Here is a 13725-nt window from a genome sequence, read left to right as displayed (position 1 = left end):
GAGACTGACCAGGTTGTACACAAAGAGCTCCGCATCTCAGAATTTGGAGATAGCCATTACAACTCAGGAATAGACGTGACCGCTGTAAGAGCTTATGATCTAGGGACCATTACAATAAGCGTTCCTCTGATAAGCTGTGCACTAAGATTCAATTCTCAGAGTTTACACATTATAGTCAGTCCATATTAGTGAGGCATTATGTTTGTCTTTTCGTTTCCGGCGTACTTCACTCAAAACACTGTCCTCAAGATCCATTCACCCAGCTGTCATCTCACAGCTTCATTCCTTCTTGCAGCTGCTCAGTATTCTATTGTATGCACACACCACGGTTCACCATTCTGTTCATCAGACAGTGTGCTCTTAGGCCACCTCCATCCATTGCAAATCGTGAATACTCCCACTATAAACACCAGTGTGCCAGTGAATGTCCATCCGTGTCCCTGCTCTCAGATCTTCCAGTTACATACCCCCTAATGAGGTTGCAGGACCTTATGCCACCCACATACCTAGCTTCTTGTGGAACCACCACACTGTCTTCCAGATAGGCTACACCATTCTACTTCCCTACCAACAGTGAATAGGTGCGACCCTCTTTCCATGTTTTCTCCAGCACTTGTATCCCCGTTTGCATTTTTCCCTGCAAGTTTATAGAGATACAGTCACCGATCATAGGGTGCTGCGTTTTTATATAAGTCCTGGGTCTTTGATATGAATGGGTCTGGGATCTGCACTTAGAGAAACTTTGCCTAAGAGGTTGGTTTCCAGGATTGGAGAACATGTGTGCAAAACTGCCTGGCATCTGCAGGATGCCTGCAGCGTCTACTAACAATACTATTTATTAATAACAACCACAGTGATCATTGTTATTGGTAGAAACATTTTAACGAGGAGGTGCGATTTGGGTGGAATCTGAAAGCGGATGGGATTGGGAAAGGCGGTGGGCAGGGGCGAGGACATTCCAAGGCAGGCGTGGGCTTCCTGCGCCAGGAGCCAACCCTCCGGGAGCCAGCCGGCCGGAAGGTGGAGGGGGGGCGGAAGCTCGCCGCCACGGGGCCCCCACCCCCTGGCCGCGAGCGCACCCTGGCGGAGGAGCAAGTCCGGCGCCCGCTTGGCAGTAAATGGGCAGCCGCTGCTCAGGTTCGCAGCGGGTGGGAGGGACTGCCAGGAGGGGACCCGGCAGCAGCCACCAGACCTCCCGGGCGCGCTGGCAGCCTGCCCCCCACGCCCCCGGCGGGCCGCTGCCGTTCTGGCCCTCCTCCACCCTTCCGTCCCCGCCGGAGTCCCGCTTCCTCCGGCAGCCCCAGAAACCGAGGCGCTCCGCGCGCCGCCCTGTGCCCTCCCACCCCTGGGCTACGGGATTCCCGGGCTCAGAGCCCCGGGCCGGGAGGGAGGAGAGAGAGGGCGGGAGGGAGGAGGCTGGCCGGCCAGCAGCCCCGAAGTCAGCCCCAAGTTACATGTGGGAAGCGGTTGCTGTGACGCAAGTTTCCAGGGGGCCCCGGGCTCGGAGGGCGCGCGCCAGAGCGGCTCCGATCCCTGCAGTTGCAAGAGTGGGGAGGGAAAAAAAAGAAAGAAAGAAAGAAAAAAAGCCCAAGCACGCACCCAATGCCGCACCTCCGCAGCCCCGCGCCCAGGGCAGCCGAGCGCGCAGAGCCGACACCGGACAGGTCCAGCTGGACCCCGGGGCGCGCGAGCCGGGCTCCCCCGTGGTGGCCTTTTTTTTTTTTTTTTTTTTTCGCAATGCTTGCCAACCTGTCAGCTGATGGACCTCATCACCCATAGTGGCGCATGTAGCTGGGCCGCAGCTCGCTCCATTCACGCCGGCCCGCCGCCCCCCGCCCCCGGCGCCCCCGGGAGGCGCACAGACCGCGGCCGCGACCGATCCCCGGGGCACCGCTCCGCTCTCTCCCCAGCCTCGCGCCGCCCGGGGGGGCGCTGCAAATAGTCCTTTGTTTACATGCAATGCCTTACTCCGCGGAAGGAGGCCGGGGGAGTGCTGAGTTTTCACCAGCTGTTTCCCGCCTTGAAACAGACATCTGATCAGCTGCAAACACACACACACACATACACACGCCCGGGGAGGCAGGCCGGAGAGACCTCCCTCCCGCCCCTCCCGCGCGCCTCCCGCCCCTCGCCGCCGCCGCCGCCGCCGCCAGCATCTGGGACCCGCCGAGCTGCACCTCCGTCCGGCTCTGCCCTTTGATTCGGATTTCCATCTTGCATTCTCCAGCGGACCGCGCGACCTGGCTTGTGCAGAGGAGGGGGCCAGATCGCTATGGAGTATTTCATGGTGCCCGCTCAGAAGGTGCCCTCTTTGCAACATTTCAGGAAAACAGAGAAAGAAGTGATAGGAGGGCTCTGTAGGTGTGTACTCCTCCCCCCACCCCCTTCCCACTATTGCAGCCCCCGGCCAGCCCGCCCAGGCCGGCGCGCGTGTGCGCACGCATGGCCCGCGCACCCCGGCCCCGCTCGCTTTTCTTGGGCGCCGGGGCGGCTGCAGCCCAGCGCGCGGGGCTCGCGCCGCCCGGGGACCCTCCTCTCTCGGAGCGTGGGGCCACCCCGAGCGGCCCCGGCCACTTTTATCCGCTGTAGGAGGGCCAGCCGCGACGTTTGTAAATTGCAAACAGACCCACGTGGTTCTGCAGCAGTCCCGGCCATGCTTGGTGCTGGTGGCTTCCCACCCGCGCTTCCTCCTCCCCACCTCCCGCCGCGGCTTCCTTCCTCTCCCTCCTTCCTCGCTCTCTCTGGGCGCCCACCCCAACGGGGGGGCCGGTGGGGGGGATCCTGGACGCGCGTGGGGCCGCGGCGCGGGCGGCTACAATGCAGCCATGCCGCGGCTCCGGGGCGCGGGTGGGGGGCGGGGAGCCGCGCAGGGTGCGTGTTTGCAAGGATCCTGGCTGCCGCGGGGTGGGGCGGGGGGCGGGCTCGCGTGGGGGTGGAGGGGGGCGCGGGCCGAGCCCCGGCGGCCGGAGCGGGCCGGCCGGGGGCCCGGGGCACGTTGGCGGCCGCCCGCTCGCTCGCCCGCGTCCTGGCGCTGTTTACTAGCGAGGCCTGGACGTGACTCTGCAGCCCTCTTGGAGTAGGCGGGCCTCTGCGCGCGGGGCCTCGCGGGAGCTGTAGTTCCGTGGGCCCCGCGGGTGCGGGATTGTGGGAGTTGTAGGCGCACCCGGGCCACGCTTTCCCGGCACAAAGCTCCGTCCAGGCGGTCAGGCTGGAGAAGGGGTCCTTGCGGGGAGGGTCTTTGGGGAAGGGGGCACTTGGGGGCGCCCCAGCCCCACGAGGCCGCCTCCTGCGCCTCCGGCCGCACGTGGGGCTCTTCTGCAAACTTTCCGGTCACACGCCCCTCCCCCAGCCATAAACTAAAGCGTCGGGTCTCTAAGCCGGGTGTGGGGTGGGGTGGACATAGCCCGCAGCTCTAAGCCGGGTGTGTGTGGGGGGGTGGGCCGATTCCGCAGGCCCGCAACCCTCGCCGGCAGCCACTTCCCAAGCTTGGCCTTGGATTGCTCCAGATCCACGGTTTCTCAAAGGGTGTGGTGGGTTCCTGGAGCTCCTGCAACCGAATCACCCCGGGCACTTGTTAAAACGCGGGGACCCGGATCCTCTGATCGCTAGAAGGGCCGGGGCAGCTACAGATCGTCTCGACCAAGGTGGGATGTGGGGTGTTCCTCCGCACTCAGAAGTTGACGACCCGCGTCCCCCTTCCTGCCGCTCTGCTCCGGGAGCGAAATGGCTCCCCAGGGCTGGGGCCACGTGCTCCGCTGCCCCAGGCCGGCGGGGCGGGGGCTGAGGGGGAGGAGCGCCGCCCGGTGTGGCCCCGGCTGCTGGACGCCTGAGGCTGCGGGCGCCCGGCGAGGGGAAGGTTGCTTGCAGGCGCACACACGCACCTGCCCCAGGGCTCCCACGTAACGCTGCATCTCAGGTTCAGAGTAAACACCTCGGGATGGGTGGGCCGGTACTGGGCCTTCCAGAAGGCCCCCGGGGAGGCCCTAGCAACAGGGTAACAAGCGCACAGAGTTCCTGGGCGCTTCATGTGTGCCGGGGACTTGCTTTGGTAGAATTTTCTTGTGGCATTGTCAGTCTTCCTAGCTATTGAGTAGCCTTGAGATTGCTGTGTAAGGATGAGGACAGAGGGGCTGGAGAAGACGGCCTCAGCAAGTGGAGGTGCTGGGACTTGAACCCTGATCCCAGAGCCCCTTACCTGGACTGGTTAGCAGCCCTGTAGGCGCTGGTTGCTCAGAGGGCTGGGCCGTGGAGGTGGGATTGATTTGCTCCAGATGCGGGGAAAGATGTCTCAGTACCAGCCCTGACCCTGGGCAGAGTTGGGGCAGTGGGGCCCTTGGCTGCCGAGCCTGGGCTCTGGTTGCGGCCTTTCCGGCCCCTTGGGACCCAGTCATCACGCTGTCCCTGGGCAGGCTGGACGCTGGAGGCACCAGGAGCTGCCTTCTGGGCTGGACTTGCCAGGCAGTTGTCACACCGTGCACTGGGCCCGTGGGGCTGGGGCCTCTGGGCTTGCTCATTTCAGAACAGGCCGCTGGGTCGGTGTGTGGAGTGAGCAGGGCCTTCTGGCCGGGGTGGGCTTGCTCCTCCATCTTGGGGTTGGCTCCAGCTGAGGGACTTTGCTGCACCCCTCGGACTCTAGCTGTGCTCTCCTTGCCTCTCTCCTGCATCTCCCAGACCTACCAGCAAGGCTGTATGGCACAGCAGCACACACCCGGGCTGTGTGGTTTAGCCCTGTCGCCTAAACGCCCCCAGCCTCAGTCACACGGAGCACCTGTGGGCTGCTAGGACACGGTGGGGTTGCTGGTGGCTGAGAGCGAGGACTCTGCCTGGATCCTGCCTCGCTGGGGACGAGCTGTGAGAATTCTCACTGCGTTGAATGCGGGATCGCCATAGCCTCTGCCTCATAGGGCTGGTGTCACTGGAAAGGTGACGATGTTTGTTCGCGCAGTATCTGGCACGAGTGAGGCAGCGGCAAAAGTTGGCTGTTGCTGTTCAAGTAGGGAAAGCGCCTGGTAGCTGTGAAAATGCAGCCATACTCTTAAAAGTGTGGTGGTCTCTCCCCTGTCAGCTCTAAATGAAGTTTACTGACCGCCCTTGGTGGGGAAAAGAGACCAGTTTCCCCCAAGCAGCAGCTTGAGGTCAGCTGAGGGCTTCGGCGCGTGCTGGGTCCTTCCTCGGGCATTCACGAAGCGTCTGTGTCGTCCGAGACTGAGGATGCAGTGGGGAGTGAGACCTGGCCCCGTCGCCAGCAGCTCACAGCCTTGTGCTGCTAACGAGTGTTGTCAGCACCCTAAGAGGGACCCGTGGGCTCTCCTGGAGATGCGGGTGCAAACCCTGGAAAACAGGGTGCCCTGTTACCTTCCCTCTCTTTTAAACGTCACCATGATCCTGGGAAGTGAAGCAGTGTGCCTTCATTTTACAGCTGGGGACCTGAGGCTTCAGGAGATGAAGCGAGGAGGCTGGGGAGTTCCTGTGAGTTAGTGGCAGGGCTGCAGTTTGAGCCGGAGCCCAGCACGGGGTTCCCTCTGGTGAGCTGGGGGAGCCACGGGGACCGAGAGGAGGGCGCGGTGGCCGGGGCAGGGTGGGGCCTGTGGATAGAAGCAGTGGTACCCACTTCGCACAGAAAAGGACAAGCATCTTGGGCTCCCTGGGCACGTCATCTTCCTTTTAGGGTATGGAAGAAATTCCACGCAGACCCTCCCACCTTTGTGTGCATGTTAAGTGACTCTGGGACTGTATGAGGTGAGGGTTCTCAGTTGTCACTTTTGAGGTTGGAGCCGGCCAGGGGTGTGTGTGTGGGGGGACAGGGGCACTTGTCCTTGGGCTGGGCAGGAGGGACAGGTACTGGTCAGGGGCCTAGACCAGGGGCCCCTTGTGGGGACCCAGCCTTGGTCCCAGGGGTGCCTGGGGGTATTCTGGTGGTGGGGGTGGTGGCCTTGATCTTGGCACCCGAGGCTGGTACCCAAACTTTGTTCCTTTGGTGGATGGCTGCCGGGTGTCCTGCCTGATCTTGAGGCAGGGGCAGTCCCTGACCAGCCTCTGGGCAAGGGGCTCAGGGCGCAGTCAGGGAGGGGGTGAAGCCAGAGATGGCCAGGCCACCTGCCCTGCTCACCTGGGGGAACTTGAAGTTGCCAGGAAGGGGGCCTTGGGGCTTTTTCATTGTGGTAACTTACTTTAAACCATGCAAAACCCAGAGAGGGCTGTAAGAAACTTTCAGGCATTTGCAGAAAAATCCACTTTATCCAGTGCAGTATCACTGGGAAATTCCAATTAGTCATCATTCATCAATCAGAACCCCTGGCTGGCCGGCCCTCCACCAATCAGAACCCCTGGTAAGCCCATAGTCAATAAACAAATTGTCAGTTTTGGGGTACAGTCTGTTTTCTTGGATTTAAGGTTTGCACTAGGTTGGTCAGCCCAAAGTCTGGTTGGGTTTGGAGGGGACAGGGTTTGGAGGGGACAGAACCTTTGGGGAAGGAAGACTGGGCCTTCCCATGCAGAGGAGTCACTGACAGAGACCCCTGCTCCCTGCCTGGCCCTGGGACCCTCTTCCTTCTGGGACCTTTGGGCCAAGGCTTTCAGGCCTGGGATCCTGTAGTCTCCTTTGGTCTCCCCAGTTAGCAGGTATCCTGGAGGGAGGGGAGAAGCATAGGGTCAGCCAGGCAGAGGCTCAGCTCCAGGGCTGGGGTTTCATGGGTGGGTGAGTTGGCTGGTTGGGGGTGGGGGGCACCCTGAGCTCTGGCTGGGGCCAGGGGAGCTGGTGGACCTGGTCTGGGGCTGTGCCCAAGGGGTGTCTGGCAGCCGTACCCTGCCCTGCCCATTTGCCGCTCAACTTTGGACCAGTTGCTTCACCCCTCTGAGCCTCTGGGTGCACAAGGGGCAGGGGTCCAGCTGGCAGCCTTACACACGGCTCTGGTAAGCAGCTGGCTATGCGGGAGCCGGCGCTCAATGGTGCCATCATCCGGTGCGGCGGGGGGCAAGCAGGTGTGACGCTGGGTCTAGCTGCTGACCCCGGATTCCTTGTCTGTTGATGATGATGATGATAGAGCCACGCCACTGGGTATCCCTGAGAGGCAGATGTGGGGCAAAGAGATCAGAGTTCTGTGAACGATAATAGGAGTGAACCCAGTTACGGGCTCACCAGCGCCTCACCCTATCGGGGTGGACGGCTGTGTGGGACACAGCGCAGAACCCCTTCCGCTCCGTGACCCCGAGTTCCACTAGAGGTATAGGGCTCTGGGGCCAGGGTTCAAGTCCCAGCGCCACCGTTTGCTGCTGCTTTCTTCTCCAGCCCTCATCCTTACACAGCAATCCCAAGGCTACTCAAGTCCTAGGAGAACTGCCGATTCAATGAGAACATTCTAGCAAAGCGTGTCCCTAGGATGCGTTAGGAGCTCAGGGTCTCCTAGTGAGTGGGGCTTCTGGAAGGACCAGCACTCAAGGGGCCCGAGGACAGACCTATCGGGGGCTCTCCTTTCCGGCCTCTCACCATCCTGCTCAGCTCTGGCTTTTGGGGCTGAGCTGAGGTCCCCCCAGCATCTCTCCTGGGAAGGAGGGGGATGTTCCCAGGCAGATCTCAGCTGCCCGGGGACTTGGCTTTCTGTAGACTCTCCCCACCCCTTCTTGCCCCCGGAGACCCCCCACTTTAACTACCCTCAGCCTGCTGGCCCCTTGGAGGTGGTGTGATCTGGAGGGAAGTGGCAGTCTGGACTCTGTGCCGATTATCTCCTCCAGAGGGAAGGCAAGCGGCCACTCGTCTCCCCCAGTGTTGGGGCAGGGCAGCGGGCAGAAGTGAGGTGTCCTTGGCCCAGAGGCAGGGGAGCCGGACACCGGCTGTCTGGCCCTAAAACCATGTCCCTCCCCTCTCAGAGCCCTAAACGTCATCCAGCTCTGACCCTCCAAGGCCCTGGTGTGGGCTGGAGCCCTAGGCCTTTGGTGGCGTTAGACGAGCGGGGAGGAGGCCGACTTGTCCCTGACCCCCGCCAGGCACGGGGCTTCACCCTGCCCAGCCAGCTACGCTCTCGTTTGTTGGGAGAGGAAGCCAAGGCCAGGAAGGGACAGGGATGAGTCCAGCGTCCCGGAGGGAGCTGAGATGGGATGGACGGGGCCGGCGGATGGGGCCAAGCCTGGCCTCGGCTGCTCCCAGCTGTTGCAGATGTTGCTCTCTCGGGCCTCAGTGCAAACTCGTTCTGCCTGGGGGTGGTCCGGGGCCTGGGCACTTCCTTGTGCTGACTGCCCTCACCAGTGGAACAAGGGCTGCCTGGAATCCTTTGCCCTTTCCTGCAGACCCCGGGGCGTGCGCTCCCTTGGCCCAGGCCTGGAGCGGGTCACCCCGGGAGGGGCCCCTCAGGAGGAGGCTGTGGCTGTGGCTTTGGGTGGGGTGGGGCTGGCAGCATCTGGAAGCCATCAGGCTGGGGTGGCGGGGGGAGCGGGTGCTGGAAGGAGAGGGCCGGGAAAGGGGGCCTGCCTCCTCCAGGCCACACGCAGGCCCACCCTGTGGGAGCAGCGCCTCTGGGCTCACAGGCTCTGAGGGCCCTTGGCCTCGCCCCCTGCTCCTGGCTGTCTTCTCCCTCACCCTGCTGGCCGCTGCCCCGGCAAGGCACAGTAGTCTCATCGCTTCGCCGCTGCTGGGGGGTCTGCCCCTTGGGGTGAGTGGCCTGGGGGGAGAACCATCCCCAGGCGTTGTTGGCCTGGTGCCCCCTTCATTGGATGAGTGTCTCTGTCTCGTCTTCTTGGCCCAGAACGGCTGAGCCCAGGGCAGGGGGACTTGGACAGGGGCTGGAGAGATGGCCACAGGGACGGGAAGCCAGGAGGGACGCCCTCCTCGGACCTGAGACTTTAAGGAGGTGGTGGGTGCAGAGTGGGGAAGTGAGGGGCACACCTGGGTCAGAATCCTGGGGGTGCTGGTTGACCAGGCAGGTTTCCGGCCCCACCCAGGCCTGCCAGTCGGACATGGGGCTCAGGCTCTGGGGGCTTGCAAGGCCTGGGGTGCTTCTGACATCCAGGCAAAGCTGGGAACCTCTGTTCCGGAGGACGGGCCTCTTCCCGTAAAGGAACCCGGGGAGGGGCTGGGTTCTGGGTGGGCTGCCCTTCCCGCAGCCGGCTAGCGGGGCTGGTCAGCCTGCGTCCCAGGCCTGACCTGCCTGGGCCATGGGCATCAGGCTGACCTGGCATTTTTTCCAGTGGAAGGAATGGATGCAGGTGACACTTGGGGCCCTCCAGAGATTAATTAAAAAGACGGGGTCTCTTGGGGTGGACCCAGAGGCATCTGGCCTGAGCACACGCCCGCGTTCCCCACAGCCTTGCCAACATTCCACTGACCCCCGAGACCCAGCGGGACCAGGAGCGGCGGATCCGGCGGGAAATCGCCAACAGCAACGAGCGGCGGCGCATGCAGAGCATCAACGCCGGCTTCCAGTCCCTCAAGACCCTCATCCCCCACACAGACGGCGAGAAGCTCAGCAAGGTGGGCTGGGGCGGCTGGGAGGGCTTCCTGGAGGAGGTGGCGGGCTCTGGCATGGACACCGCTGGCCGGGGCCCTGACCCGCGGTCCCTCTGCCCCCCCAGGCAGCGATCCTCCAGCAGACGGCGGAGTACATCTTCTCGCTGGAGCAAGAGAAGACCAGGCTCCTGCAGCAGAACACACAGCTCAAGCGCTTCATCCAGGTATGCACTGTCCCGGCCTCGTCCCCTCTCCCCGTCCCCTCTCCTCAGCGTGGGGGTGCTCGGGGACCCGGAGGTGGCTTCAGGTCTTCGCCGTTGACCCGCCTCACTTTACCCACCTGTCACATGTGGTGGAGCCGGCTCTGGAAGGAACCGGGCTGTCTCGGTGTTGTAGGGCCATCGTGACAGGGTACCCCAAACTGGGTTGGTTGAAACCACAGAAATGTCCTGTCTCACAGTTCTGGAGGGGAGGCTCCTCCCTGGCTCCTTCCAGCGTCTGGGGTGGTGACCATCCTCGGTGTTCCTTTTGAGGCCGCTTTGCTCCAGTCTCTACGTCCACGGTCACCCGGCCGTCCCCCCATCTGTCTCGGTTTCCATCCCCTTCTTGTCAGAACCCCGGTACCCACCCTAATCCAGCTGGGCCTCATTTTAACGCATCACGTTCAGAGACCCCATTTCCAAATAAGGTCACGTGCACGGACCGGGGCTTAGGACTTGAGCGTGTCTATTTGGGGGACACAGTTCAACCCATAAGATGGGGTGACTGCATCGGGGAGCATGTCGGTTGGTTCTGCCTGCCCTGTTGGATTTGCAGGGTGGGGGTGCTCGGTGTCCGGCTTTGACAGCTCTTTGGGGGGCTGAGGTTGAGCCCCCAGACATCCCTGGTGGTAGTGGTGGCGGTGGTGGGCGGGGGCAGGGCATCATGTCACACTCACCTGCCCCTTGGGGTCGCTAGGACCTGAGCGGCTCGTCCCCCAAGCGGCGGCGGGCGGAGGACAAGGATGAGGGCATCGGCTCGCCGGACATCTGGGAGGACGAGAAGGCCGAGGACCTGCGGCGGGAGATGATCGAGCTGCGGCAGCAGCTGGACAAGGAGCGCTCGGTGCGCATGATGCTGGAGGAGCAGGTGAGGGCTCCTCTGCCGGCCCAGGGGGGCGGTGTGGCTGGCGGGAGGGGCGCGGCCAGGCCCCCGCCCTCGGGGGTTTCATGGTCGTGGAGTGGACGATGCAGGGGGTTTCTGCCTGGCTTCCGGGGGGCACAGCCAAGCTCCTGCAGAAGGGCCTTGAGCCCAGGCTGGGGGGAGAGCCTCACAGGTAACCAGGCAAAGAGTGGGGAAGGGTGTTCCAGGCAGAGGGAACAGCATGGACGAAGGCCTCGAGATGGGAAGGAGGTGGGCCGTGGTGAGGGCTGTGGTCTCTGCCCTGTGGGGTGGGCAGGGGGCTCCCTGCTAGGGTTTTTAGAAGCGGGAACTGTGCACTTTGCGACTGATAAGAGCACGGGGAGGCACGGTGCCAGGATTAGGAGGGCCCTGCTTTGCCTGGAGGCACAAGGGCGTGTCCCGGCCCTGCCCTGAGCACGTCGCTCCCCCCAGGTGCGCTCGCTGGAGGCCCACATGTACCCGGAAAAGCTCAAGGTGATTGCCCAGCAGGTGCAGTTGCAGCAGCAGCAGGAGCAGGTGCGGCTGCTGCACCAGGAGAAGCTGGAGCGTGAACAGCAGCACCTGCGCACTCAGGTGAGTGGCCGGCACCCAGGTGGGGCTGGGTGGGCCCCAGGTACAGGCAGGGGCTCAGTCTCCCTGGCCTGGGGGTTCTCAGACTTGACATCGGTGCCTCCAAGTGTCCGGCAGGGCAGACACATGTCTAAACTGAAATCAACTCAGACCCTTCTTGAGGAGTTCCCGGTTCCCGGGTGTTTTACATGCACTGTCACATTGAGCCTTCTGAGGCCCAAGCCATTATCACTCCTGTTTCACAGATGAGGAAACTGAGGCACAGAAGCATTAACTAACATGATCATGATCCTTTAGCTAGGAAGTGAGTTGGGAGGGGGTTTGAACCCCAGCTGTCTACCTCCAGAGCCTAAACTCCAAGCTACCACTGTATTGAATGTTGAACTGCCTGCTTGGCACTCACAAGCGAAGGGGCCACATGGTCTCGGATGGCTGGAAGCCCCTCCTGGCCTTCCTTTTCTTTGTTTGTTAAAATTAGGGGGTTTTATTTTTTCTTTAACTAGCCAGCCCCCCATGAGCGAGGGTGGGAGGTCGATGGGCTGGAGTGATGTGCAGAGGCAGTGGGCAGGAGGGAGATGGTTTCGGGGGGCTGCCCCCTGGGCAGGGAACAGCAGCTCCTCGGGCCCCCGGGAGCAGGAAGACCAAAGGCTTCTGTCTTACAGCTCCTGCCCCCTCCCGCCCCCACCCACCACCCCACGGTGATCGTGCCAGCGCCGCCACCCCCTCCATCCCACCACATCAACGTCGTCACCATGGGCCCCTCCTCCGTCATCAACTCTGTTTCCACGTCCCGGCAAAATCTGGACACCATCGTGCAGGTACCTGGGCTCACGGCGGGGTGAGAAAATGAGGGCAGAAGGGGGAACAGTAGCAAGTCAGGGCTTGGGTGTGGAGGGAGCTCTGGAAGCCTGGGTGGGATCCATCCCCGAGTCCCCCCTTCCCCCTATCTGCGAGAGGCTGCATGGGGTTCCCCAGGGCAGCGGGATGAATGACTCAGAAGACCCTGTTCTTCGCCCCAGGGTGGGGTTTGCTGACTGGCCCTTTGCTCCCAGAGCCCCGGGTTGCAGAGTTTGTACACCCAGCTCTTATGTTGGTCCAGAACTTTCTTTCACCTCCACCTCCTGGGACCCGGAGCTGGGGTAGAGGTGGCAGTGGCTGGGTGGGTGATAGTGAAGCCTCCCACGGAGAAGGGAGAGGCCCATCTGTCGACCCTGTGGTCCAGGCTGAAGTTACTGCCCTGCCCAGCTATGGCTAGACCCCTCGGGGAATCCAAGAACATCAAAAAAATAATAAACCAAAGAAGCCCAAATGGAAAAAATCCCTCAGCCCCCGGAGTTTCAGTTGCACATAAACTCAGCAAATTGAATAATAAAATTAATGCCAGAGACCTTTCATAAGCTAACAGGCAGACTTTAAGACATGTGAATATATTAAAAACTCTCGTGACTTTAAAGCGACACTGGGATTGATGTCCTCCTGCACGGGGCTTTCCAAATCCACGGAAGGGTTTCCCAAAGTTTGTTCCCCTGGACTCTGACAGGCCTCCTCTGCTGCCTGCCCAGCCCCGTTTCTGGACACTTCTGGGCTCCATGGGTTGGGGTGCAGGGAGGGGGCCGGCTGAGCCTCACTGCGGCCTGTCCCCGGCCCAGGCGATCCAGCACATCGAGGGCACCCAGGACAGGCAGGAGCAGGAGGAGGAGCAGCGGCGGGCCGTCATCGTGAAACCCGTCCGCGGCTGCCCGGAGGCCCACGCCTCGGACACGGCCTCGGACTCGGAGGCCTCGGACAGCGACGCCATGGACCAGAGCCGGGAGGAGGCGCCGGGGGACGGGGAGCTTCCCTGACCACCCCCCAGCCCCCCTCTCCCTTCTGGGGGGGCCAGAGGGGGCCGGGGCGGCGACAGGGAAAAACGGGGAGAAGGAGTGAAATTTTTACAAAATTACGATGTCATTTGGGTCGCTTTTATGACCTCTTTTTTCAATACTGTAAATCAACCTTTGAGCGCAGCCACCCAACCTGAGGTCCCGGGGGTGCTGGGATGGCACAGAGCGAGTTGGGAGCATCGGGACCCCTGGGGCTGGGCCTCGGCCCCGGAGGCTGGGGAAAAGCCGACCCCGAGGTGCCTGGCCTCTCTCCGCCAAAAAGCATTTTTTTTTCTCACTTAAATGTGTTTTTAAGAACAGGGAAAATAAAACAAAACCCCAAGGTATTTTTTCCCTCCCCAGAGCCAGCCCTACGACTGTCAGCCTTTCTTTCCCCTTCCCTCTTATTTTGGTTTTCTTCTTTCTCCTTTAAGCACTTACATGGGTTGGGGGGTCTGGCTGGGCCAGGGCTTTCTGGGGGGTCCGGGGGGTCTTCGTTGTTTCTCGGTTGGGGTTTGCTGCTGCCCTCCCGCTCCTCTCCCCCATCTCAGCACTAGAATTAGCCACTTGCCGTCACCACTCAGCCCCCACCTTCCCCTTCAGATTTCCCATCTTCCACCCCAAAATGTCTTTGTCTTTCTCTTTTTGTTTTGTTTGTTGTTGGGTCTTTTTTTTTTTTTTTTTTTTTTTTAC

General features: G+C 61.9%; 1 protein-coding gene across 4 annotated transcripts; it reads left to right on the top strand.

Moving 5' to 3' along the window:
* Positions 1-1957: 1957 nt before the first annotated feature.
* TFAP4 (transcription factor AP-4) lies at positions 1958-13725 on the top strand. Of its 4 annotated transcripts, none has more exons than XM_037815240.1 (7): positions 1958-2361; positions 9298-9463; positions 9565-9663; positions 10397-10567; positions 11033-11173; positions 11833-11988; positions 12820-13725. In XM_037815240.1, the coding sequence occupies exons 1-7, from the start codon at positions 2273-2275 to the stop codon at positions 13012-13014; spliced, it is 1017 nt and encodes a 338-aa protein (XP_037671168.1). In that variant the 5' UTR covers positions 1958-2272; the 3' UTR covers positions 13015-13725. The 4 variants fall into 4 exon arrangements, with proteins under 4 accessions (XP_037671168.1, XP_037671171.1, XP_037671170.1 ...); XM_037815243.1 differs by lacking the exon at positions 1958-2361 and adding an exon at positions 3246-3644; XM_037815242.1 differs by lacking the exon at positions 1958-2361 and adding an exon at positions 5891-6329.

This window comes from Choloepus didactylus, chromosome 21 (genome assembly GCF_015220235.1).
Source record: "Choloepus didactylus isolate mChoDid1 chromosome 21, mChoDid1.pri, whole genome shotgun sequence".
NCBI classification, from domain to species: Eukaryota; Metazoa; Chordata; class Mammalia; order Pilosa; family Megalonychidae; genus Choloepus; species Choloepus didactylus.
The sequence above is the reverse complement of the archived record's forward strand: the minus strand, read 5'-3'. Positions and strand labels throughout refer to the sequence as shown.

Excerpts from the sequence above, each read along its gene's own strand:
- TFAP4 (XM_037815240.1), top strand. The coding sequence starts at position 2,273 with ATGGAGTATTTCATGGTGCCCGCTCAGAAGGTGCCCTCTTTGCAACAT. Across the intron at positions 2,362-9,297 it reads GTGATAGGAGGGCTCTGTAG|CCTTGCCAACATTCCACTGA; the intron begins GTGTGTACTCCT and ends CGTTCCCCACAG. Across the intron at positions 11,989-12,819 it reads ATCTGGACACCATCGTGCAG|GCGATCCAGCACATCGAGGG; the intron begins GTACCTGGGCTC and ends TCCCCGGCCCAG.